General features: G+C 46.1%; 2 protein-coding genes across 5 annotated transcripts in view; one reads left to right on the plus strand and one right to left on the minus strand.

The window, feature by feature from the left end:
- The first annotated feature begins 327 nt into the window (after window positions 1–327).
- On the plus strand, window positions 328–23,140 carry LOC307079809 (ceramide transfer protein-like). Of its 3 annotated transcripts, XM_079742317.1 has the most exons (18): window positions 328–905; window positions 1,168–1,302; window positions 3,768–3,884; window positions 11,094–11,201; window positions 11,357–11,495; window positions 12,321–12,431; window positions 12,792–12,949; window positions 15,277–15,369; window positions 15,523–15,609; window positions 16,075–16,167; window positions 16,578–16,658; window positions 17,525–17,620; window positions 18,443–18,575; window positions 18,760–18,830; window positions 18,918–19,046; window positions 19,710–19,839; window positions 20,851–20,987; window positions 21,387–23,140. In XM_079742317.1, the coding sequence occupies exons 1-17, from the start codon at window positions 816–818 to the stop codon at window positions 20,976–20,978; spliced, it is 1,899 nt and encodes a 632-aa protein (XP_079598443.1). In that variant the 5' UTR covers window positions 328–815; the 3' UTR covers window positions 20,979–20,987; window positions 21,387–23,140. The 3 variants fall into 3 exon arrangements, with proteins under 3 accessions (XP_079598443.1, XP_079598441.1, XP_079598442.1); XM_079742315.1 differs by lacking the exon at window positions 16,578–16,658; XM_079742316.1 differs by lacking the exon at window positions 16,578–16,658 and having other exon boundaries at window positions 11,360–11,495.
- A 141-nt stretch (window positions 23,141–23,281) lies between these two features.
- pip5k1bb (phosphatidylinositol-4-phosphate 5-kinase, type I, beta b) overlaps window positions 23,282–24,658 on the minus strand; it is a 30,527-nt gene continuing 29,150 nt past the window's right edge. For both annotated transcript variants that reach the window (XM_079744421.1, XM_079744420.1), the window contains exon 15: window positions 23,282–24,658. This exon is cut by the window's right edge and continues 25 nt beyond it. The gene's annotated coding sequence lies outside the window, so the exon portion shown is untranslated.

Here is a 24,658-nt window from a genome sequence, read left to right on the forward strand (position 1 = left end):
TGGCTCGGTATGCAAAAGCTTAATATAAGAGAATATAAAGAGCTATAAATTACAAGAAATCAAAAAAAACGGTATAATATGAAATAATATATTATATTTGATATTATTCATATTTGATATTGTTTTGCAGAGGGATTAAACAAGGGCGAATATGAAATCCAATAAAATAAATTGAAATAAATATCTAATATAAAATACAAAATAAATGCATATTTTGTAACGGAATTTTTTATGTTAAATATTCCGTTAGCGTTTCCGTTAGCTCCTCCCACTCGGTGAATGAAGCCAAGCTAGTCGGCTCATTCGCTACTAGTGCTGCTGCTAACCTCCAAGCTGCAGAACCGCGCAGTCGGTGCAGTGTGTCGTTCGTGAGTTGCGAGCTGAATCTAAATATATAGCCTCAGGAGAAGAAAAAACACGTCCGACGTCTCCTGTGCGGTTTGTATACTGAGGCTCAAACCGCTAACGTTGACGGAGTAACACTCCGGAAAGTGCTTATTACTTACTGCGTCGTTTGACAGCTAACACTAGCTAGCACCGTTAGCGGTTCCACCGGATCAAAACAAAGCACACAGGGACTGAGAAGTTGAGGCTCCTAGTGTCACTTACAGACTCACTGTCGAGATCGGTGTTGGGTGGATGTACGTTTCCGAGATCTAACCACACTGTGCAATTGCAATTGCTGCAACATTTTGTTGAAAGGAGCTAGATTGACACAGCAACAGTGAGTATCAGCACATTTAACAGATTCGTGCTGATCCATCCTTCGCTGGTTAAACTCCATATCCAAAGTTGCCTCCAACCTCCACAACTCAATGTCCGAAAAGAGTTCATCGTCTGGATCAGATGAGGACGTGGACCCAGAATCCGGGCCGCCTGTCGAACATGGAGGAGTCCTCAGCAAGGTAAACTTATATCCATTTGATGGTCACTATTGTGATGCATGGCACCCGCTACTTAAACTCGCTTCCTGTAGGATAATTGCTCTGACAAATAACGTCGGCATGCTGTTTGGTTTTCTCGGATCAGCAGTATAAGTTCTGCTGACCAGAGGCTATAACACCTTTCTTGCTATTTATTATACAGAGGATTTATATTAGTGGCTCGTCGTTTTATTCAGTTTCCATTAATACACTTGTGTTTTGTGGTTCCTTTTTTTTGTAATAGTGGACTAACTACATCCATGGATGGCAGGACAGATGGGTGGTGCTGAAAAACAACACTTTAAGTTATTACAAGTCAGAGGATGAAAGGGAGTATGGCTGCAGGGGCTCCCTGTGCCTCAGCAAGGCCATCATCACAGTAAGTGTCTGACATGGATAACGGTAGGCATGTGACTATTCGGTTGCATTGGAGGAAGTGAATGGAGTTCAGAATGTCATTACATGTGAAGAAAGAGGGTCCAGGCTTGAAGCCTTCATCAGAAAAATGTTGTTGTTTTTAAAATATTGAAACTGCTCTACCTGCTTGTCACTAAATGTTTTGATATTGTCTACTTGTCTATTTCTATTGTAAACACCTGGGATAGGGATAATTCCTTGCAGTCCTTGAATCCCAAAGATTAAAAGATAAATATTAACCAACATGAAACCATTGATAAGATCACTATTGGGATATAGAGAGCCCTTTACTTTGGCTCACCAGAAAATTCTTGATTAAAACAAAACCATTAAGCAAAGTAAACTTCTAATTTGTGCAATGCTGTAGTTATGACACAAGCTAGCTTCCTCTTGTCATGTAAGATCACACTACACACTGGTTATTGTTCAGTGCTTCTGGTTCTACCAGAAGGACACTGGCGTCTCTCTATGAAGGCCTCCTGTTGGGTCGATAAGCTGAAATCCCACACCCTGGTTAAACATTTGCCATTCTCGTAGAGCATGCCATAACTCAGTACAGAGGCCAGAGAAACCTTATTACTGTGATTTTGCAATAGGTTTAAATGGCTCAGCTCACTCGCTTACTTCGCTAAAGGGAACCTTCTCTTTGGTCTTTCAAGGGACTATTAAGACATTTTGCGCAGTCCCAAATGGATCCCCAGATTAAGCGTATGTTCGTGGGTTGTACTCGTCACTGGGACCGAACTAAAGCAGTGCAACCTGTTTGATCTTGCTTATCATCAAACTAGCATGGTCTGAAACTAAAAGTCAGTGCTGCTTGAAGAGACAATGCCAATGCTATTAGAGCTGAGGAATGCAGGAACAAGCCTCTGCTTTTCCTCCTGCTCAACACTAGTCACTTCCAAGTCCTACCTTGGGCACACGTTTCTTGTTAAACTTGGGCACAGGTTTCTTGTTAATCTCAGTCTAGACATCCGTCTAGACTGAGATTAAATTCTCAACACTCCTATTTGTGCACACTTAATTAGCAATTTGACATTGCTGCTTTAATTATATAAAAAATTAAATGGATGAATCAGCAAAAGCTGTAACAAAGAGTGGAGCTAGCATAAAACAGAAGTCACTACGTACAGATGGTTTCTAAAGAGCCACCTCTTTCCATGTTGTCAGAGACGTTGCAGTCAGGAATCAGTGGCCCATGCAATGGAACACAGAGGTCTCCAGTTGTACCCTCTTAAAGAGACGACACTGGCGGAGGGAGAGAGAGGATCACAAACTGCTTCGTAAAACAGTTTGTTTATTGGCTGTGTCCGATGCAGTCCTCTACTTGGGTGGTTTAGTAGCCTAGGCTTCTCTGAGAGAACCACGTAGCTAAAGTGCATCACACGTGGTTGGATGTGAGGTTAGCATTACAGGCCCTACCCTCATTGTCAAGGTTTAGAATGGTTACAAATTGTATCTTCTGTATTCTATTACTATGGGAAACTGTGTCTTAGATGGTTGGGAACTGATATAAACAGAATGTTTAAAGGATTGCAACCAAATGTCAGATTTGATAAAAAAAATAAAAGCAAGCGCTGTGTATGTGTTGCCAATTGCAACAAATAAGACAGTGGGTCACTTAGCAAACATAATTAAACAGCAAGTCACGATCAGCTGCTTTTCAGCTTCTGTCAGGGAGGGAGGTGCCATTGTACTTTACACCCTGATGAGATCAAGCGCTCCTTGGCTTGGTCAAACTCCACTTTCAGAGTGAACTGTAAGAATCCACTGCACACGTGAGGTCATAGATTCCTGAGTGGGATCTGGAAGAAGGGCCAGTGAGAGGCGGATAAAGAGTCGGGCGGGGGAGGGAAATAGTTTTCAGGGCTTGGCTCAGCGGCAGGAGGAAAAGTCATGGCGACCCCCGGTTCAGTACAGCACACAAGCAGCAACAACGGCACACCGAAGGGGCATGACTCAAGCGTCCTGCTACGCCCCAACAGTAAACCCGGATTATTTATCTCATGGGAACATTCACCTCTTTGTGTTATTTGTTGACCCTGGTACCTTACAATGAGTGTGAGGCAGGAGCGAATACGCTTGGGTCTGGAGAAAGTTATGAGTGGTTACGTCTGGAGGAGCGTGGACATCAGTTATCAATTACGCCTCTTGTTATTTGTGTGGGACAGGGACTGTGTGATAGAATCCATCTGTGTCAAAGAATGTGTCACTTTGTTTAATAATATTTACCCCAAAGCGCTTATATCATATTGCATTATTTTTTTGTTTGGTTGTTGCCTTTACTAAACCTCCACATTTTCTTCATTCTGAAAACGGGCGTAGTACCACATTGAGTCATGTTATATAGTCATCCTATGTGAAGTAGCGTTTCTTTAGTTCCATGACTCCTGATAATAACGAAACACCCTTTCTTCCTCCCCACAGCCTCACGAATTCGATGAGTGTCGTTTTGACATCAGCGTGAATGACAGTGTCTGGTATCTCCGGGCAGAGGACCCCGATCACAGACTTCACTGGATCGATTCCATTGAGTTGCACAAGGTGAGAAGAACCACACGCTTTGCCTCCTGTGCCCTGTTCATATCTGTCTTTCATTGGCCACCGGCGGCATTATGCTTCCTCGTTTTGCCAACCATTCTTTGTGTTGAGTATGGGACTTGTGTACACTTTGGCAGTACATCGGATTTCAACAACCTTTGAGTCACACTCAACACTGGATATGGAGGTGTCGGAATCTAGTGCCACTGATGCTTTCTTTGTTGCCTGTCCAAACAAATGCAATCTACATTTCCCGTCTCTGAAAAGGGCAAGTTTTATCTTGTATTTGTCTTCCTTTCATCTTATTGTTACAGGGAGATACACACTCTTTATGCTATGTTTGATAAGCCTGTTTGCATCGTCATGGCTCAGGTTGGACTCCTTTAGGTCTGTCACACATTGCACTGTAGGTCGGACAATCTCCGGATATTAACCGTTGGGGCTGTACGTGTGAACGTAAATGTCAGAACCCGCCCCGCTGGGGTTACCCAGCCAAGCCCCTGGTGTAAAGTCTGGAGAATCGGAGAGCCAGAGAATTCACAACGAGCCAGTGGTCGTGTCAATGCCGATTATCATAGGACTGGCGTGAAACCGGAGAGTTCGCAGAGTGTAGTTGATTCGTCCTTTTTCCATCTTGCCTGTATTTTTCATTCCAACCTTTTTCGGCTTTCCACTCTTCTGTTGATATGCAGATACGTCTAAATAAATGCAGTATTGATATCACCGCTAAAAGAGTTGTAGTTTGAAGCCTCACCTGTGAACTTCGATGTGTTGCAAACAAAACACTACGACTTCCGCTGCATACTTTTTGCGTCACCTTCTGCCTCCTACACGCTCTAGCCAGGCAACACACCTCGTCTTAAGTACACAGAGTATCTCCAGTATGTGTGAACACGTCTCATGCTGCTTATCTCTGGTTGTGTGTTTGCATGTGTGAAAGAGCAACTCCGGATCATCTCTGGACCTGATTCTCCAGAGTTTATCCGGAGTTCATGCGTGAAAGGCCAACTAGTATGCGGGAACCACAGAGGGTATCTGCTGTGTGTCAGTCAGATGGTAGGGTGTGGTCGGAGCTGCATTTAGGAATGTGAAAAGGCCACAACCCATCGACATGGGAATGTGGGGAATCTAAGGAGTTGTGGGGGAGTGGGGGATCTGTGGTCATCTGAAACCTAGTGGTGCAATCTCCTCCTAGATGTGGATGCAAGGTTAGAGATGTCATGAAAAGCCATTCATAATGTTTACTACGTAACATGATGCATTGCCAGAGGTTTAGCTGAGGACGAGTTGTGGAAGGAATATGATTTGGGATCTATTTCATTAGGTCAATCAAAAGTGAGAAGGCACTCAAGCCAGCTGTGTGTTAACCTATTGCATCTCTGTATAATGGAGACTGTAAACATGTTAACATTGTTAGGAACTTATAAATGGATAAAAAACTTTAAACATACTTGGTTATATAAGGGAAGAATCCTATGGCAATATGAATATATTTGATGTCTTTAAGTTGTCTCCGAGTATGTTTTGTATGTAACATTATTATCTTGGTGGCGCAATCTTTATGGCCTATAGGAGAGGCACTTAAGTGCAGTCAGTTTGTGTACCGTGACGTATGTTGACCTTTTGTGTAAACTGGGTTTGTGAGGTCACCCCCCCCTCCCTTCCTCCCACATGCATTGATACCCAAAGTGTAAAGCACTTAGAGTGCTTTGAACTATGGCTGCTCGATTATGGGAAAAATAATAATCAATTATTTTGGTCAATATTGAAATCACTATTATTCAAACGATTTTTTTGAGTTTGAAAACATGTTGTATTTATTCAGCATGTTGCTCTGATTTATTTTTTGTAACAGAATTTTGAAATTTCTAAATTTCGCTTTCAAAAATAAAATGTTCCAATCGAAAATGATGAACAGATATGTATCCAGCTGTTCTGCCCTTTCTATAAAACTAAGAAAATCAAAAAACTAGATTATGTTAATTTTGTAATCGTTTGACGCTGAAATCGCGATCAAAATTCCATTAATCGCCCAGCCCTACCTTGAACCTTGATCCGCTTAATAAACGCAATTCATTATTATAAGTTTGTCTATTGAATCATCAGCAAGGGTTTCCAAACTGTGCCATTGGTTGCATTAGTCCAATACCATAAAGCATGCTTAATCTGCTCATGCCACTATTGGAATGTAAACTATGTTCTAAATTCCCGGGAAGTATCACCTGACATGATCATCAAACTAGTGATTCATGAGCTGTGACCCAAACAGCAAAAATCCTGCCTATTCAGGCACCACTCGGAGGCAAGAGTCATCAAGTCATGTCTTTATTTATTATTTAAAAAAAAATGCTGCCTGCTGAGATGCCTCTGACTAGGCAGGATTCATAGGCAAAATAGACCCTTTGTTTGTCAAGACGTCCCACAAACCTGTGCGCCCCAGTGGCACCACTGCTCTGAAAAACAATGGCAAGCAGCTGCCCTAAGCTCATGTACAAATGTAAGTTATATTGACTTTGAGACGACACCACCACAACAAATAACGCTCCTCTAATAAAACATGCAAATATTTGGTTATAAATACCAACGCAGTTAGTCGGAATGACCAACAGGTGGTAGAATAACCGTTTTAACTGATGGAAGTCAACTGTCGACAGCATGATATTGTGACGCGTTGGAACTGGTTACTTCATGCAAAAACACTGCCTCCAAACAATACTGCGTCCCCAGACAGCCATGCAGGAGGCGGCTGCCTTCCGTTCCCCACACAGCCCTGGTTTTCTGTTCCCCGTTCATTGATCCTATGAGCTGTATTTCAATGACCGCTCCGCATGGCCGTTTGATTTACAATGCGTTTATTTCGCAGATTAGACCTAAAAGAAGATTTAAGCATGGGGAAATCCAATCGATTTGCACACAACCATAGTAATCAGTCCTTCTCAGAAGGGCCGGTGTGAAGCAGTAGTAATTTCAGACGTTCTTACTGATGAGTGAACGTTTGTTATTGAATACAGGATTTCATGAACATGGTGTTTCTTCGCCATTGAATGGCCACACTTGCCACAGAGATGTGATAATACCAGGGGACTACCAATAGCTCGCTGCCCTTAAAGAAATCTAACACTTCCTTGTAGATTCTCGCCACTCTCCTAAGCCCCTTTCACACAAGGCTCCCCTGTAAATTATGGGGATAACCTTTCAAGCACCGTTATTATGTTATTTTAGTTTGTTATTTTATCATGGTAAGTGCTTTCAAATGGCTCGAGTGCCATTTCCAATGAAAACACATTTATTTAAATGTCAAATGTTAGTCATTAAAAATGGCTGGCTGCACACAGAGCCCTTTGTGTGTGGGAGTGTTTGTGTGTGGGTGCATTGCTGGACAGGGGGACATGTTGCTGTGTTCTTGACGAACAGGGTTTTTTTCGAAAGCTGTTTGATGTAAAAGAGGTTAAAATCTGGAGGGGTATAGCCCACCAAGGTTCTCACTCATGCTCAGAATGACTGTGATGGGGAAATTCCAGAACACCATAGAAAGTTTAAGAGATCCCTTCAAACAGATGGTACCCATGACCTAAATACATATACACTGAGACTCCTTAAACACACATACTGACATACAACTCACATTACACAAACACACAATAACATGAGCACAGACATCTGGACACCACAAACTCGAATAAACCATTTCCAGGCCTTACACATTTATGTTTATGACGCAACTGTAGAAGATGTGAGATATTTATTTCTGCAAGGCAGGCCGACTATACCGTGGCATTCCTGAATGAGAACAATTCTGATATTATCTTAAGGCTACTCGATATATTCATATCCTGCTTGTATTCTCAACACTTTTAGAGCTACATTTACAAATTCAGTTTCGGTGAATTTTCACCACATAATCCAATAGTCGTCTTTTTATAGGGCTGAATTACAATGCCAATGGCATACAGAATCTGTAACCCAACACTTCCATCAACCCTTGGTCTGTTGACACATTGTGAGTTTTATTCTGATTCAATCACATCATAGCATAAAAGAAGCGATGCACAAAGAGGCTGTGTATCCAGGTAACAGTTCTGCTGCCTACTCACTCCTTCTGTCTGGCTCTCTCTCTCTCGCGCTCTCTCTTCTATCTGTCCATCTATTTTTCTCTCTCACTCTATATACTGGAGCCGTCTTAGCTGGGAAATCTATTTGTCTTGTTCTTCATAGATTACACACACTGACTGTCCTAATACACGCAAAATTAGTTTGTTTATCTACTAATTCAGAAACGCACAAACAGCCACACACTCGCTGCTGGTGCCTGCATCAATGGAGTTTTCTCAACGGCAAAACCTGGCTGAAAATGTTTCACGCATCAGGGTGGGTATGTTTTATTTGGTGTGTGTGTGTGTGTCTGTTTCTGTGTCTGCGTGTGTGTCTGTGTCTGCTGAGTGCATGCAGAGCTGCATCATTGCTCTGCTGAGCAGCGGCAAGTCTCTTCTTCCCTCGCTGTTTGTCCCGATGACTTATTTATCCTTCTTCCTCATTCCTTTCTTCAGAAGAGAGAAAAAAATCCCTTTCTTGATTTTAATTAGCCCCTCGTTCCGTCCCTCCTTTTCTCCTCCCCTCTTCCTCTCCCCCCCCGTCCCCACCTGATCCCTGCTGTCTGCCTCGGATGCGGAGGGGGGTCTTGAGCGCGGGTAGCCTTCTCCTCGCCTCTTCCTCCTTTCGTCACTCAGCAGGGTGTGTCCAGAGGAGCTGGGAATACTGGATTTATAGCGCACCATTATTTTGCAAAGGGGGTCGAGTTGGGGGTAGCTGCCGGGCCATGCTTGGGCTAGGTAGCCGCCACGACTGGAGCAGTGCCCTGCTCTGCTTTGGCTGCTGGAATGGCCGAATGGTGGGCTTCTAGCATGTTAGCATGCTGCTAGCTTGCTTTTACTCACTTATTTGTGCCTTTTTGTTTTGTTTCCTTTTCTGCATAAGTAGTATTCGTCACATATAATCTTCCCTTCATGGGGAATTTTTGGATGTATTGCAATCAGGTGTAGGTTCATTTGCATGCCGCTTCTCGTTTGGGTAACGATGCATGCCACTTTAATGACATGCATCTGCAAAGATGGATTTAAATGCTGAGTGATAAATTGTTTCTCTCCCAGCTGGATTATTTATGAAAGAGCATGGACTCTGTGATGATTTCCCGGGATGTGCAAACTACTGCTAAGTAGCTGTGGTCCGCTACTCAGCCATGATGATTTAATGCATTCTGGGCATTCTTTTGTGCATGGTTTACTATACATCTATACATTAAATGTTAATGTATAGATGTATAGTATTAAGTCAAACATCTTTAGCTAGAGTAAGGGCTTTAGGGAAAGTATGGAGAGGGCTATTGTTGGGACTTTCAGATTTGTTATGATGAGAAAAGTATTCTTAATTTGTAGAAGCGTTTGATTGGGTAATTTGTATTGTGGTGTTTCATGTCTAAATTGATTCATTAGATATTGCTGTGAATATGACACACTGCAAATTATACTGGACATGTGGTAATGGCTATTGGATGTGTGTTAATAGCCTATTCATAAGGGCTTGACAAATCACATTGAGGAATAAAGACGTTTGCAAACAGGGGTAGGCACTGGCCGATTCTCCTAACAACAATACTTTTACGTTCTCGCCATTACAAATTGGGTTGTTTTACTCTTTACAACACTGAATGCCAGATTTGTAAGACATAATGCTGAGCATAAAACCCCCAAAGTTACACAGGATTGAAAATGTAGTAAAATGGTTAAGGTTAAGGCTGCTTATCATTTAAATTGATATATATCAAATTTAATTGCTGACACTGTTTAATCAATGCAGGAAAATCTGATTTTGAATTGGATGATGCCAAACCAATAGCCTTCACCCTGCAAGTATCTCAGGCCAAATAAGGTCAGTTAATAAAAAAGTATCAGACCTTGGTCAATTGAGTTGTACCAGGTTATACAGCACTTACCTGTGAAGCGACAAACAAATCGACCAAACTTAAAGTATTCTATTCTTCCCCAATATATATCAAACAATGTGGCTTTCAGTAACCAACACTCCCATCTTCCATTGCTGCACTATGCATGTATATCCATTTAACTAGTTTTCCCCCAGCGGTCTATTTGAGCCTGTATCACACCACCTCCCCCTGAGATGATGAGATCATGGGACTGCTTCGGGCCGTGAGGGGCCTTATGTGTGGCGTCTCGTGTCAGTCACCTGAAGGCCTGCCTGCTCTTCTGGCCCAATTGATACTAACTTGTTTTCCTTGGAGATGCCCCGAGCTGCCAGGCCTTCTGTTGTGATCCTCACAAAGACCTGGCTGTGTTACGCTGTTGGGCAGATAAGTAGGAAGGATGGGGTCACAGAGAGGCTGGCATTAAGGTCCATCGAGAGCCAAGTTTAATTAATTCTCTGAAACCCCAGACTCGTGCAACCATCTTTAATATGCAAAGCAACTCGAATACTGTGTTAATGTGTTGTAATCCAACCATGGAGCATGGTTTTGGTATGAGTCGCTTAGCATGAATGCCCCAAAGGCCTTCCCATGCCGGTGTTTAGCTAACATGTTACATCATGACTTTCTGACTCTGACAGTTAGCCCTAAAGCAAAGTGTGTGTGTGTGTGTGTGTGTGTGTGTGTGTGTGTGTGTGTGTGTGTGTGTGTGTGTGTGTGTGTGTGTGTGTGTGTGTGTGTGTGTGTGTGTGTGTGTGTGTGTGTGTGTGTGTCCTGCTCTCATGAATATAGTGTTTTTCTGTTGTGGGTGTGCCCTGCTCTTGTAGTTAAGGTTTTTCCTGAATGGCGTTGATGGGCTACATCAACGCCACATGGTTCTCTAACCATGAGGTACCCTCTCCTATCACATAAACTATTTTGGTCCTTTTTCCCTAATTGTGTGGACGTCGTTTGAACGCACACTGGTCCAACCCTAAATCGATGGACAGTGCTGGACATCCTCGCCTCGTAGTCTTTTCCAATATCCACATCCAGAAATCAATGCTTCCTCTAGTGCTACGTCTTATCTGTTGTGTTCTGCTTTGCTGTGATCCTCGCCCGGTGTGGGATGCACTTTCCTCACCAACGCACTCCCACCCCCTCTCCCTTTTCTGTCATGTCCGCCCTGTCTAATGATGTAATTTTCACATTTCCCCCTCCTCCCCGTGGCTCCATCTCTTCCTCTCCGAGTGCAGGCTGAGTCAGGCTACGGTTCGGAGACTAGTCTGAGGAGGCATGGCTCCATGTTGTCCCTCACCTCCGCCGCCAGCGCCCTGTCGGCCACCTCAACCTCCTCCTTCAAGGTAAAGGAAACCCCACGGGGAGGAACCAGAGTGTATATCTGTCGTCGGCGTGTTACTGAGACGGCATCCACCTGCTTATTCTGTTGAGTCAATTCCTCACCCTCTCTCGTTCTCTCCTTCTCCCTTCCTCCTCTGTTCGATCGATTTCCTCCCAGCAGGGGCACAGCTTGCGTGAGAAGCTGGCTGAGATGGAGACCTTCCGGGACATCCTCTGCAGACAGGTGGACACCCTGCAGAAATACTTTGACTCCTGCGCCGACGGCGTGTCCAAAGACGAGTTCCACCGCGACAGAGGTAGGCCCAAGGCCCCTCACCGTAGCCCCGGGGCCCCTCCCCGTGACTCACCGTAGCTCCGGGGCCCCTCCCCGTAACTCACCGTAGCTCTGGGGCCCCTCCCCGTGACTCACCGTAGCTCCGGGGCCCCTCACCATAGCTACAAGGCCCTCAACGTAGCTCTGGGGCCCCTCACCATAGCTACAGGGCCCTCACCGTAGCTCTGGGGCCCCTCACCTTAGCTCAGGGCCCTCACCTTAGCGCAGGTCCCCTCACCGTAGTTCTGGGGCCCCTCACCTTAGCTCAGGGCCCTCACCTTAGCTCCGGCCCTATACCTTAGCTTCGACCCCATCGTAGCTCTGGGGCCTCACTGTAGCTCTGGGGCCCCTCACCTTAGCTCAGGGCCCTCACCTTAGCTCCGGCCCTATACCTTAGCTTCGACCCCATCGTAGCTCTGGGGCCTCACTGTAGCTCTGGGGCCCCTCACCTTAGCTCAGAGCCCTCACCTTAGCTCAGCGCCCCTCACCATAGTTCAGGGCCCCTCACCTTAGCTCCGGCCCTATACCTTAGCTTCGACCCCATCGTAGCTCCGGGGCCTCACTGTAGCTCCGGGGCCTCACTGTAGCTCTGGGGCCCCTCACCGTAGCTCAGGGCCCTCACCGTAGCTCAGGGCCCTCACCCTAACTCAGGGCCCTCACCGTAGGTCAGGGCCCCACACCTCGGCTCAAAGCCCCATACCTTAGCTCAAAGCCCCTAACCTTAGCTCTGCTTACCTTCAAACTCATAATTCAGACAGGACAAAATGAAGTTTGTTCACTAGAATTCCTCTTCCCTGCTTGCTTGCAGTAGTGGAGGAGGACGAGGATGACTTCCCCACCACCACCCCTTCCACTGCCTCCACCACAACACGCCCTGATGGAGACTATGTGCACAACAACAACGGCAGCAAAGAGAAATGTAAGACCAATGTATTTATTTATTTATATTACCACTGACACGTAGACACAGAATGCTCACAATGTCAACAAGAAGCATTCTTTTATTGCGATGTGTGTGTCTCGGCTTTAACAATCATTCTGTCTTTGTGCTTTCTTCCCCTTTTCCTTTTGTCATTTCTGCCTTACTTCACCCCTCCTATTACTGGTTTCCTGTATCCATTTTCTCTTTAATTTTCTTGTTTGTTCATTTTTCCTTTGGATTCTTTGTACTTCTCTCTCTCTCTCTCTCTCTCTCTCTCTCTCTCTCTCTCTCTCTCTCTCTCTCTCTCTCTCTCTCTCTCTCTCTCTCATATATGTGTACCTGTCCTGCCTGTGACAGTGTTTCCGCCCGCCAGCCCTAAAGGGATCAACGGCATTGACTTCAAGGGTGAAGCCATCACATTCAAGGCGACCACCGCCGGCATCCTCTCCACCCTCTCCCACTGCATCGAGCTCATGGTCAAACGAGAGGACAGCTGGCAGAAGAGGCTGGACAAGGTAGACACACACACACACACACGCGCGCACCTACGCACATGGCTTGAGAAATGTCGATTGCAGGTGTTTTGGCAGGAACCACATTGCTGCCATCGACGGAAGGGGTAACCTGTTCTGGCGGATGTGTTTTTGGTGAAGACTAAATAAGGTGTTGCAGCAATAGTTTCCCAAGGTGTTCACCATCTGAGCTCAAGAGCAGACAAGAACGCTTTCTCAGGTGGCTCATGCAGGTGCAAGTCAGTGTACATAAAGAGGTCAAAGAGAACACAAACAAACGTCAAACATAATCTTCTATCTATCTTTATCTATCTAAACAGTTAATCAGTTACTTATAATTTTTCATTTATCATCCATTATACTAAATACATCCATTATACTATACTTAAATATTCTACACATAGTCCGATTTGATTTATGATCTACAGTATTTAGACAAACGGTGTGCCAGGGGTGCTTCATATGTATGAATGTTAGGAAGGTAATTTAGAGAGTACAGGTGTGAAATCCAGTATCTCTGCCAACTAGATTGTGAACGTTCACTTCTGTTCCGAATGCCAGTAGCGTTCGTTTCGCGACTTCAAAGTGCCTTTTCGTATATTCATCGATGTCGTGACCGAGGGACCAGCCAGTAAGGTGTGTGTGTGTGTGTGTGTGTGTGTGCGCGCGCGCGGCCATGTGGAGCGCATTCTGCACAGAAAAAAAAAAGGTGGATTTTGATGACTTAGACGAACACAAAACAGGTTGTACCTTCCCGTTTAGCACAGCCGTGCTGCCCGATGTACAACCGGTTTTTTGTCTTATTTGAAACTTCCCAGATGCAAACTACTATGTCCATTGACTGCACTGTGAATAACAGACAGGGTTGTGTGTGGGGTTGTGGGTGTGTGTGTGGGTGTGGGTGTGGGGTGCTCTTTGTGTGTTGAGGTATTCCATTGGCTTCCAAGATTGACGTTTCATTCCTGATCGTCCCAGCCAGGGTTGGAAACCGGTTTTTCTTTGTTTTCTTTTGTTTTCCTCAAGGCACACTGCCCTACCCTAAACTATACGGAAGGAGGAAAGCCTTTCAGTTTCTTTGAGCCATTAGTGTGCAACTAGCCAAGCTCTGGTATTAGCCTCTGGTGGGGGCGGCGGTGGTGGTAGCATAGCTGCGGATGGCAGCCAGAGGAAAGCTGAGGGAACTAAAGGATACAGAGGGGACTAAGGGGAGAATGACTGGCCGGACGTCCTGGTACAACTTCTTGAAGCCATCGATACAATGGAAGACGGAGGCAGCGAAGTTCCAGACTCAGAACTGGGTCCCGTTTCAGTCTTGCAGCCGCTTCTTTACAGTAGGTCTCTGCGTACAGCTGGCCCCGGGACCTCGTCCACGTTCTCACGCTTTTATAGCTTCAGGTGTGTGTGTGTGTGTGTGTGTGTGTGCCTGCATTTGTGCGGTATGTTTGTTTTTAAAATGTTCATCACTGACGTTTGCTGCAAGAGGCACAGTTGTAGGTTGTATTCCCATATGTACTATAATAATTGTTATTCTTAGAATATGTTATATAAAATTTAATGGAATTCAATCTGCATAGGTTTCAACAAAAAGGGTGACACCTACTGCATACAATTTGACTCTGGTAGTCCCACATAGTTAACCTGAATATCATTGACTTAAACCCAATTCCTAAGGTGTTTGTATTTGGTTGATGGATTGAAATGACAAACCAGTTTGTCAATTCAAACAGTTTCAGTCAATAGGGGTGGGTGGGTGTGTCGGTGTGTGTGTGTGTGTGTGTGTGTGTGTGTGGTGTCAGAATAGTTTCGCTTGGTGCCTTCGAGACGTTTACCTTCGTCATCGTCTGTATAACGCTGCCCACATGATTCCTATGGCTCATGTGGCCATTCTTGCCCAGGTTACAACACCACTGTCATGTACTTAATGCAGAGGATTAGACCGCTCTGTTAAAAAAACACTGTCGCAACTGCTACCTGCATCTCGTTCAGTGACGGAGAAAGGGCGGAACAAACGCGTCTTCACCTACAGTCTGCCCTGTGGTTGTTTTGGCTTCGTCCATGCGTGGTGACTCTGCTCAACAGGCGGCCGTCATTGGCATTCTCATAGTTCAAGCTGCACCCTGCGTCTTGAAACATTTTAAAACCGTCCCAGAATCAGACAGGCTGACTTGACTGAAAGCAGTTATCCAAACGTTGAATGCGTGTCGGATCCTCCTACGGTCCTACCATCGATAGCACTTGGCGCGAGACGCGCAGGCACTACGTGTAAACATGAAACGACTCTTTTGTCTCACAAATTTTCTCTGCCGTGTCTTTTTGCGTCGTGTTCTCAGGAGCTGGAGAAGAGGAGGCGGGTGGAGGATGGCTACAAGTCGGCCATGAACGAGCTGAAGAAGAAGTCCCACTACGGAGGACCCGACTATGAGGCAAGGCCACCGTGCCCCCGCCCCCCGTTTCAGCGGGCGTACATATCACTGGGCACGCTTTAAGGTCTTGTGGTCGGACAGTGTCGGAGGTGTCGCTGCGCTCCGACCGGTGCAGTGAGGCTGACGGCCATTTTGTCTGTTGTGGTCTGACAGGAGGGCCCCAACAGCCTCATCAACGAGGATGAGTTCTTCGACGCCGTGGAGGCCGCGCTGGACAGGCAGGACAAGATCGAGGAGCAGGTGGGTCGGGGGGTGACCTGATCTCTATGGAAACACGCGCGCACTTTCTCGCTCTTTCACTTTCTCTCATAGATAAATTGTAAAAACAAGTGAATTGTTTTTTTGTACCGCTGACATGAAGACCTATAGACACAGAATGCTGCAGGCTTAGGATGTCAATAAGAACCTAGGCGCTCATCCTATGTATCAGCCTTATTTGCCCCCACCACCACCACCACCACCACACACTAATAACTGGTTCCTGTATAACAGTTCCTTTTTTTTTCACTCTCTTGTTTGTTTATTTATTTTGATTCTTTGTCTCTCTCTCTTGCCCTCTTGTGCTGATTCTCTCTTGTGTACACTCTTCACCTCCCTCTCTCTGACACGAGAGAGAGAGAGAGTCACCTGTCTGTCGGACCGCTGTGTGAGCCGCAGCGGGCCCCTGTTTGTGCCTGAAGCATATCCTGATCTCTGTCCCCGTAGTGTCAGTCGGAGAAGGTGCGGTCGCCGCGCCTGGCCAGCGTGCCCCCGGGAGACCCCTACTCCACCATGGCCACGCACCGCTTCGCCGCCAAGGTAACCCACCCTCTCATCTCCGATGTCCCCATCAGTCCGGACCGGCCCTTCCCCCCTTTCTTATGTTTTTTTTCCGCTCTGGTCGTAACCGAGACCCTTCTGCGATCATGTTTCCATTCATCCATGCTTTCCTCTTCCCTTTAATAAAGCTACCAACAATACGGCCGTGTAATTCTGTTGTTGTCACAACCGTGGCTACGTGTCCATGTATCACGTAGCCCGGTTGAGTTCCCGCATACAAACGTGCCCTTTGTTTGATTTCGGGGAGCTTTTTGCAATCATAACTCATGTGGGGCTCTCGGGCTGTAATTGCTCCACTGTCAACCCATTGGTGGAAGAGCTTTAAAACTTTGGTTCCTCTCTCTCTCTCTCTCCCCCCCCCTCCTCCCTCCTTCCTCTCCGCCGTGTAGCCCCATAGCCCCTCCTCCTCCTCCCTGTCCTCCGTTGAGCTTGTCACTGCCTCGGAAGACATTCACAGATTCAGCGCCCAGGTACTGTACCGTGGCACGTCCCAGAGCCCCGGCTCGACTGTCCCCACTGGCCCAGGAGCCAGCCTGCTGCAGTCCGCATGAGATCCCCCGCTACTAACACGTATCTCCAGGATGGCCGTAGATGGGTTATAGATTAGAGGGCCCGTCACCGGCCCGTAGTACTCTGTCCTCAAGAACAGTAAAATGTTGATGCTTCTGAACAGGGGGAGTGTACGAAAGTTAAATGATCCTTTATTGTTATTTTTTACAGCAAATTGATAATCATTTATATCATGTCAGATGTGAATTGGATGAATTGGGGCGGGGGGGGTATTTTTTTGGTATCCATAAAAGAAAACTGATGATTTAGCCAAACAGGATTTTTATTTTATTTCACGAGGAGGGCTCCTGGAGAGAATGACTTACCGTTATGTCCCCCGCTGTGTGTCTGCTGGCGTGCGTTGATCCGGTGCTGAGCTCAGCAGACGCTGCATGGCTGAGTTCTGGTGAAGTCCTTTCACTCGCTTGCCCCCCCCCCCCCCCCCCCCCCCCCCCCCCCCCCGCACTACTCCAACTCCTGAATGGCGACCTCAGCATGAGAAAGCATGGAGCCGTGCAGCCCCGTGCGAACACAGGATGCGTCCGATAGGAAGTCCTCCCGTGGTTCCGGTTTGGATCTCCGATGTCCCCTCTGTACCCGATAGCGGCACAGGATGTTCTTTAGACGTGTATCATTTGCACCTTTTTGTCTGTTGTTCATGTGGTTCTACTTCAATCAATGTAGCGATCTGATGGCCATTATTGAGCTCCGCTCAAATGTCTGAACTGTTTTTCACCGGTTACTGTGTGTGTGTGTGTGTGTGTGTGCGTGTGCGTGTGCGCGCCAGGTGGAGGAGAATGTGGAGAACCACATGACCTACTCACTCCAGGACATGGGTGGGGACGCCAACTGGCAGCTGGTGATCGAGGAGGGCGAGATGAAGGTGAGGAGGGACGACATCGTCGTGAGCGCAGGTCATAAGACCATAGAACCCGAGTCTCAGTTCTCCTGCTCGAAGTTGGAACACTTTAGGAGAACCTGCCATTTGGTTGCAAATCGCAAGAAGTGGGGAAACTCGGGAGTTCTGTAGCCTTCAGTACGGGAAGAAAAGGGAACCGTGCAGCAGATCTGTGAGAGGAAAAACGCCTGGTGGAAAGTGTCTGGCTGCTCACAGATGTGCTAAGGTGATCACGTGTTTGGCTGGCGGGGAGCTCTCTCGCTGCAGTGTCTGGTAGCCTTGGAAGGGTGTGTATTGATCCCCGGGCTATGTAATAATTCATGAAGACAGCTGTTCTCTACCCCCGTGAATACCACGCCGCTTCCGAGCTGGAGGACATGTCGTATGTTATCTGTGCTTGTTGCTTGTTCGTATCGCTTTTTTAGTGTCGGGTAGAGCCGTGACTCACGGCCGCCCTACAGCCAACACCTGCACGGGCTGTGCTTCGTGCCTCGGTGGTTTGAGCGTCTAACCAACGATGATTTTAGATCCTCCTCGCCCTATCAAAGCATGATTTAATCAGCGACATTATTAGCGACTTTATTATCATCAAAATAACTAGACCCACCCTCAGACAACAAACGTAAGGATGACGGATAATGCTCACCGTAATGGAAGGATGGATTTGGAAGTGCGGCTTGAAACCCGCCCAGAGTGTGCCTGTAAAATCCAAACTGTTGTCGAGGACTAGTCGTTGAACGTCCGCTCACTTGGTGGGCCCGCCCCGTCCACACGTGACCCTGTCTCTCCTGGCTGCGTCTGCTCCAGGTGTACAGGAGGGAGGTGGAGGAGAACGGCATCGTCCTGGACCCCCTCAAAGCAACGCACTCGGTGAAGGGCGTGACGGGCCACGAGGTCTGCCACTACTTCTGGGACACGGCGGTCCGACTGGACTGGGAGAGTGAGTCGGCCCCACTTTTTCCTTTGTTTTCGATGTTGTTTTATGCATGTTCTGTCTTTGCTACTGCTCTTACTACGTACATCACCATGCCTGGCAAACAATGCATTCAAACCGATGACGATGCACTCTGTGTTAAAATAAAACAATAATAATCGTTTGCTTTACTTCCCGTGTGCTTCCTCAGCCACCATTGAGAACTTCAACGTGGTGGAGACTCTCTCGGACAACGCGGTCATCGTGTACCAGACGCACAAGGTGCGCCGACGCCCCCCCGCCCACCAGGTCGCCCCCTGTTCTGTCCCCCTCGGCGTAGCTGACGGCCAATGGGTGTTGTTGTTTCAGAGGGTGTGGCCCGCCTCCCAGCGGGACGTGCTGTACCTGTCGGCCATGAGGAAGATCGTGGCGACGGATGAGAACGACCCCGACACGTGGCTGGTGTGCAACTTCTCTGTGGACCACGAGAATGCCCAGGTAGGCCGCACGCCGCGGACCCACTTAGTGTTGCCACAGCACTGTACCCTGTTCAGGTAGGCTGGGCTCACGGCGCCAGAGCCGCACGCTGTGACCCGCTTTGGGCCCCGTCATGTAGTATTACCGCAGCGCTGTGGTAACGCTGTACCCCGTTCAGGTAGGGCTGGACTGTGCTGAGCTGTGTGTGATGTAGATGGAGTGCATGTTCCTCGCTGTGCCTTTGCTCTATGGAACAGACGGATAGATCACATGTGAAGATGCCGCGCAATCTGTTAAAACCCTGAACATTAGAGCCTTTTGAATTTTGGATGGATTATAGCGATTACATGTGCTTATGATTATAACAAATATGCTTTCTTTGTGTCTATTAACTTGGATTTTTGGATTTGGACCGATTTGCACAGAAGTGTTTCTTGTTTGCAAATTTTGAGCTTTGTTATCTAGGCTTAGGGCTTATGAAATATTTTGCAGCTAGCTTTGTCTCTAAAATCCTGAGTGCTTAGTGTGTTGTACTTGCTTAAACACATCTGTATTCTAGTGGGCAAATAGTGCCCTCTTCTGGTTCTGAAATGGAAATTGTATGTGAAATGTAATGTTTTTTTTATGCACCAATCGTAAGCCAGTCTTTCTTGGTGTCAATCAAAACCCTTGTTTTGTCCACAGCCCACCAATCGGTGCGTCCGGGCCAAAATCAACGTGGCTTTGATCTGTCAGACGCTGGTGAGCCCGCCAGAAGGGGATAAGGAAATCAGCAGGGACAACATCCTGTGCAAGATCACCTATGTGGCAAATGGTAAGTCATCCAAACAGGTTTTGAATAAACAAAGGTGGCTGAACACTGCCTTTGTAATAGGTCACGCTGTGACCAGCCACATGCAAAAACAACAGTGCGCGTTACTGTTTCCTGTTTGGTTTCAGCGTGTTCTTGATGAGTGTAGTGTAGCATATGTACACAGTTCTTTATCAAAGTAACGCTTCTAGGATGCTGGACTTTGAATGTGTCTTGTTACAGGGCTCAGTCACGGTGCTAGGTCCGTGATGTGTCTTGTTATAGGGCTCAGTCACGGTGCTAGGATCCTTGGGGTTTAAGTCTCTTGTTATAGGGCTCAGTCACGGTGCTAGGATCCTTGGGGTTTAAGTCTCTTGTTATAGGGCTCAGTCACGGCGCTAGGATCCTTGGGGTTTAAGTCTCTTGTTATAGGGCTCAGTCACGGCGCTAGGATCCTTGGGGTTTAAGTCTCTTGTTATAGGGCTCAGTCACGGCGCTAGGATCCTTGGGGTTTAAGTCTCTTGTTATAGGGCTCAGTCACGGTGCTAGGATCCTTGGGGTTTAAGTCTCTTGTTATAGGGCTCAGTCACGGCGCTAGGATCCTTGGGGTTTAAGTCTCTTGTTTTAGGGCTCAGTCACGGCGCTAGGATCCTTGGGGTTTAAGTCTCTTGTTATAGGGCTCAGTCACGGCGCTAGGATCCTTGGGGTTTAAGTCTCTTGTTATAGGGCTCAGTTAGGGTGCTAGGTCCGTGATGTGTCTTGTTATAGGGCTCAGTCACGGTGCTAGGATCTTTGTTTTTGTGACTTGTTATAGGGCTCAGTCAGAGTGCTATGATCCGTGGTGTTTAGGTCTTTAGTTATAGGGTTCATTCAGAGTGCTAGTATCCTTGGGATTTGTCTTGTTATAGGGTTCAGTAAGGGTGCTTGGTGTTGACTGTGTCTCGTTATAGGGCTCAGTCACAGTGCTAGGATCATTGGTGTGTGTGTGTGTGTGTGTGTGTGTGTGTGTGTGTGTGTGTGTGTGTGTGTGTTCAGTGAACCCTGGAGGCTGGGCGCCGGCATCGGTCCTCAGAGCCGTGGCGAAGAGGGAGTACCCCAAGTTCCTGAAACGCTTCACCTCCTACGTCCAGGAGAAGACGGCTGGCAAACCCATCCTCTTCTAAACCCTGCAGGTGACCACCAGCTGTTCTCTCAAAGAACAGAAATGTAAAAGGCATATTTAATATGTAAAGAGCAAAGACTTAGGTGTGACTTCTGGAAAAATTCTCTTCCAAAGACGTCCAAAACGATATCACTTGACATTATTGCCACATTTTGCTAGCTTGACAATTTTTTGCTCCAAAACTTTTCTTTAATGACTGCGTTGCCAAACAATATCCTGGTTTCACAATTCCTTTCTAACATGGAAAGAAATGTGGAAGTTAACCCTGAGTCCAATCTTGATGGCTGCTTGATTAGGTTGAGAGCCTGCTACATTGAATGAACTCTACTCGTTCATTTAATTAACTCCACTGGTTATTTTAATTAACTCTACTGGTTCATTGAATTAACTGTATCCTCTTTCTTTCAAGCATGAGGAAGTTGGAGGTCACCCTTTGGAGAGATGACCTATCAAGATCAACCGGCTCTCCTTGAACATAAGAACCATTTGGTTAGAATGTCTTCTCAGACTGCATCATCCATGATACCATGCCAACCAGAAAGTTTACAGGATGACCTGTTTCATGGCTTTAACCCCATCTGTAGTTGACATCCCAGCCAATGCAAATGGCCTAACATGGACACACATTTGTATGTAAATTCAAGAATTTCTAAAGAAAAAAAAAAAAGTTTTGGGAAGCAACAGAATTAATTTGCTTTTTATTTTTGTTCTGTTTTTGTAAATTGTTTTTGTACATTTCCTATGATTACATAAACACCTTAACTTGGATTTGCGTTGAACGACTAATATCACTGCTTCTTGTCTTGCTGCTATGGTGGCTACATGCTGGATAGAGGGTGGTAGAGGGGTGAGGCAGACTGGGAGCTCTTGGCCCTCTCCTCCTTGCCTTCCTCCGGTCCCTCTAGTGACGACTCACCTTTAGTTTGAGGGAGGGGACGGAGCCTAACGCTTTGGACCGCTTTTTCTCAGAAATCTCTATATTTCTAGATTGTTTATCGATTCGCTTTCAGAGATCACTATGGGCACAGTGTATTGTACAGAAAACCGAGGAATTTTGCAAATGTGCATAAATGTGAATTGACTGTTGAATGGCTTTGAGTTTGACAGTCGGGTCCATAAGGAAAGGGCTTTGGGAGATTTTGAGGAAAGGTGGATGAGATTCACTTTGGGGATTTAATTAGTTGTCTTTGACATGGTTGAGTTTGATAATAATAAAATAGACATATGTAATATGTGGTTGGCTTTGGCCCATAGACACAAAGGTTTAGTTGACTAATCTACCACCTTCCACTCACATAAAGAATGGTGTTCACAGACTGTCAACTGTGTCTCGATTGCAAGCGAACCTCTTGATCACGCAAAGATGGGACAAAGATGGGATTGTTTTTCTCTGGGCGTGAACCGATTTGTGATGGACATGTGGCGTGTCCAATCAGGTGTCTCGGTTTGGAAAGCGCGCTGCCGGGCACGCCCATGACTAAACCCCCCCCCCCCCCATTGTGCTTGTTTGGTTGTTTTGAAGTCGTAAGCAACAAGGTTTCCACTGGATTATTGTCTGGCCCCCATGCACACAGACAACCTATAAACGACATTTCATGTAACACATAGTGCTGTGTCATCCTCTGCCCTTTGACTGTTAAAACTGCCCCCCCCCAATCAAATGCCTTACATATACCAGGAGGGGTCCCTGTAAAAGACCCGCTGGATGTCATGTATGTATGACCACCAGATGTGCATTTATCAACACTAAAATGAAGGGGTGGGGGGGCGGGATCGCGAGTTTGCGCGTCAACATTTCATATCATTATACCTCAATGTGTTCAGTTGCTGTCGTATATATTTTTTCCCCCCCTCTCTTTTAAAATTCCAATCTTTGCAATCAGTAGGAATATATGGAATTAGGAATATATGTCCCAATCATCCAATCAGCTTCTTGGTGTTACCTGTTCAGAGACTGGGTAATGGTTTGCTGCTGATTTAGAGGAGGAGGAGCTACCTAAGCTGAAGAATGCATTTAGCCTTTTTAATTTTGATATCTCTGCAAGGATTCTACACACTTTGTATATTTCTAAGTTGTACATCAGAAGTGTTATTATTTGCACTAAATGTATTGCAATTGGACAATGTTCTGTAAATTAAAAAAAATTGTTACACAACAGGAAACTGTGGAATAAGTGTGTTGTTGAATTCTGCCTAATATTTGGTGTGTTTAAAACCCCTTCATTGAGATGTTTGCATGCATGTACCAAATGAATGTGGACAAACAAAAACACATATTTTCAACCGTTTTATAGGACCCTATTCTCTATATATAAATACACATTGTCTTTACATTCAGCTATGTTTTTCAAGCAAAACAGTATAGCTATAGATATTTATATAATAAATTATAGTTCTACAAATGACAGATGTGATCAAGCAATTCAACACAATTCAATGTCTTCACGAAGAGCCATTGGACAGCCTCGTATTGTGGGGCGCAGGCCTCGCTTTGTGGTGCAGTCGTACACTTCTCCAGGATCAAGTGATATGCTAAAATGAAGGCCTCATCATTCGTGACACAAACCTCATAAAAAATATTAAGTTCCACATCAAAATCACCTACAAAAAGTCTTCTCATTATCTGTGCGTACTGAACTAGTGACGACATACAGAGGGGTTGTGTGCATATGTTAGAAAAAACAATTGAGAAAAAAAGCTATTTGTGCATATTCACTCGTCCTTCGCTTAGACCGGGTAACCTCGTCTTACCCCATCACACCGAACGCCTCGGATCCTGGAAGTTACTAAACGGTGATTATAAACCAAACGTCCAGAGAGCAAACGCACTGCGCTTGTCTTGCTCCACATAGGATCATCGAAACGGGTGCACGGCTACGGCTTGTTTCTCCCTGGTCACCACATCCTCTGTGCATGGTGGCCCCCCCTTTAAAACGGTGCATCCATCGAGAAGTCCTTCGCAAGGATAATGGTGCAGAGCTGAGTCGCCCAATCACAACACACCGTCCGTGTGAGGCCTTGGTGATTGCTTTCAAAAGGCGGTTCATCCGTTGCGGCCGTCTTGTCTTTCTACTCCTTCATGAGGCTTGAGTGGCTTGAGTTCCTTTTTCCTGTGCGACAGTGCCTCCGTCCACCTTGGAACTAGGATGCCTTCACGGATTCACTGTAAACATCCGGGAGACCACCAGGAGCAGCCATACTTTGACAAAACACTAGTCATCTCTTTCTGGTTAGCAGAAAGACGAAACAAGTGAATACAAATGTATTGGTTTTATACCTCTTGCAATATATTGGTTTTTTTTCTCCTTTCTTTTTTAAAAGCTCTTCGGATCATGAAAATAGTGTTTTGACATGTATATGTATAAAAGTGAATGGCACAGCACTGATACGTACTCTGGTTGCGACACCACTCAGTTGGAGCCTGAGGTGGGTCACGATAGGACAGTAAGCTGGAATGTCTCGGTTTTCCTATGAACTCTAGAATCTACTATTGATTGGATTGATGCGTTTCCCCCTAGAGGTCCTTCTGCGGTACCGGCTTTTTGCTTATGTTTTGGCAATACAAGTGGCGGAGTGGATCCAGCAGCAGAGCTCCGGCTGGACTGAAGAACCCTTCCCCGTGGAGAGCAGTGGAGTGGATTGTCGGGATGACTGGTCGAGGGTGGAACCGGAGGGAGTGCG

The sequence above is a fragment of the Pollachius pollachius genome (genome assembly GCF_949987615.1).
Source record: "Pollachius pollachius genome assembly, chromosome: 1".
NCBI lineage: Eukaryota > Metazoa > Chordata > Actinopteri > Gadiformes > Gadidae > Pollachius > Pollachius pollachius.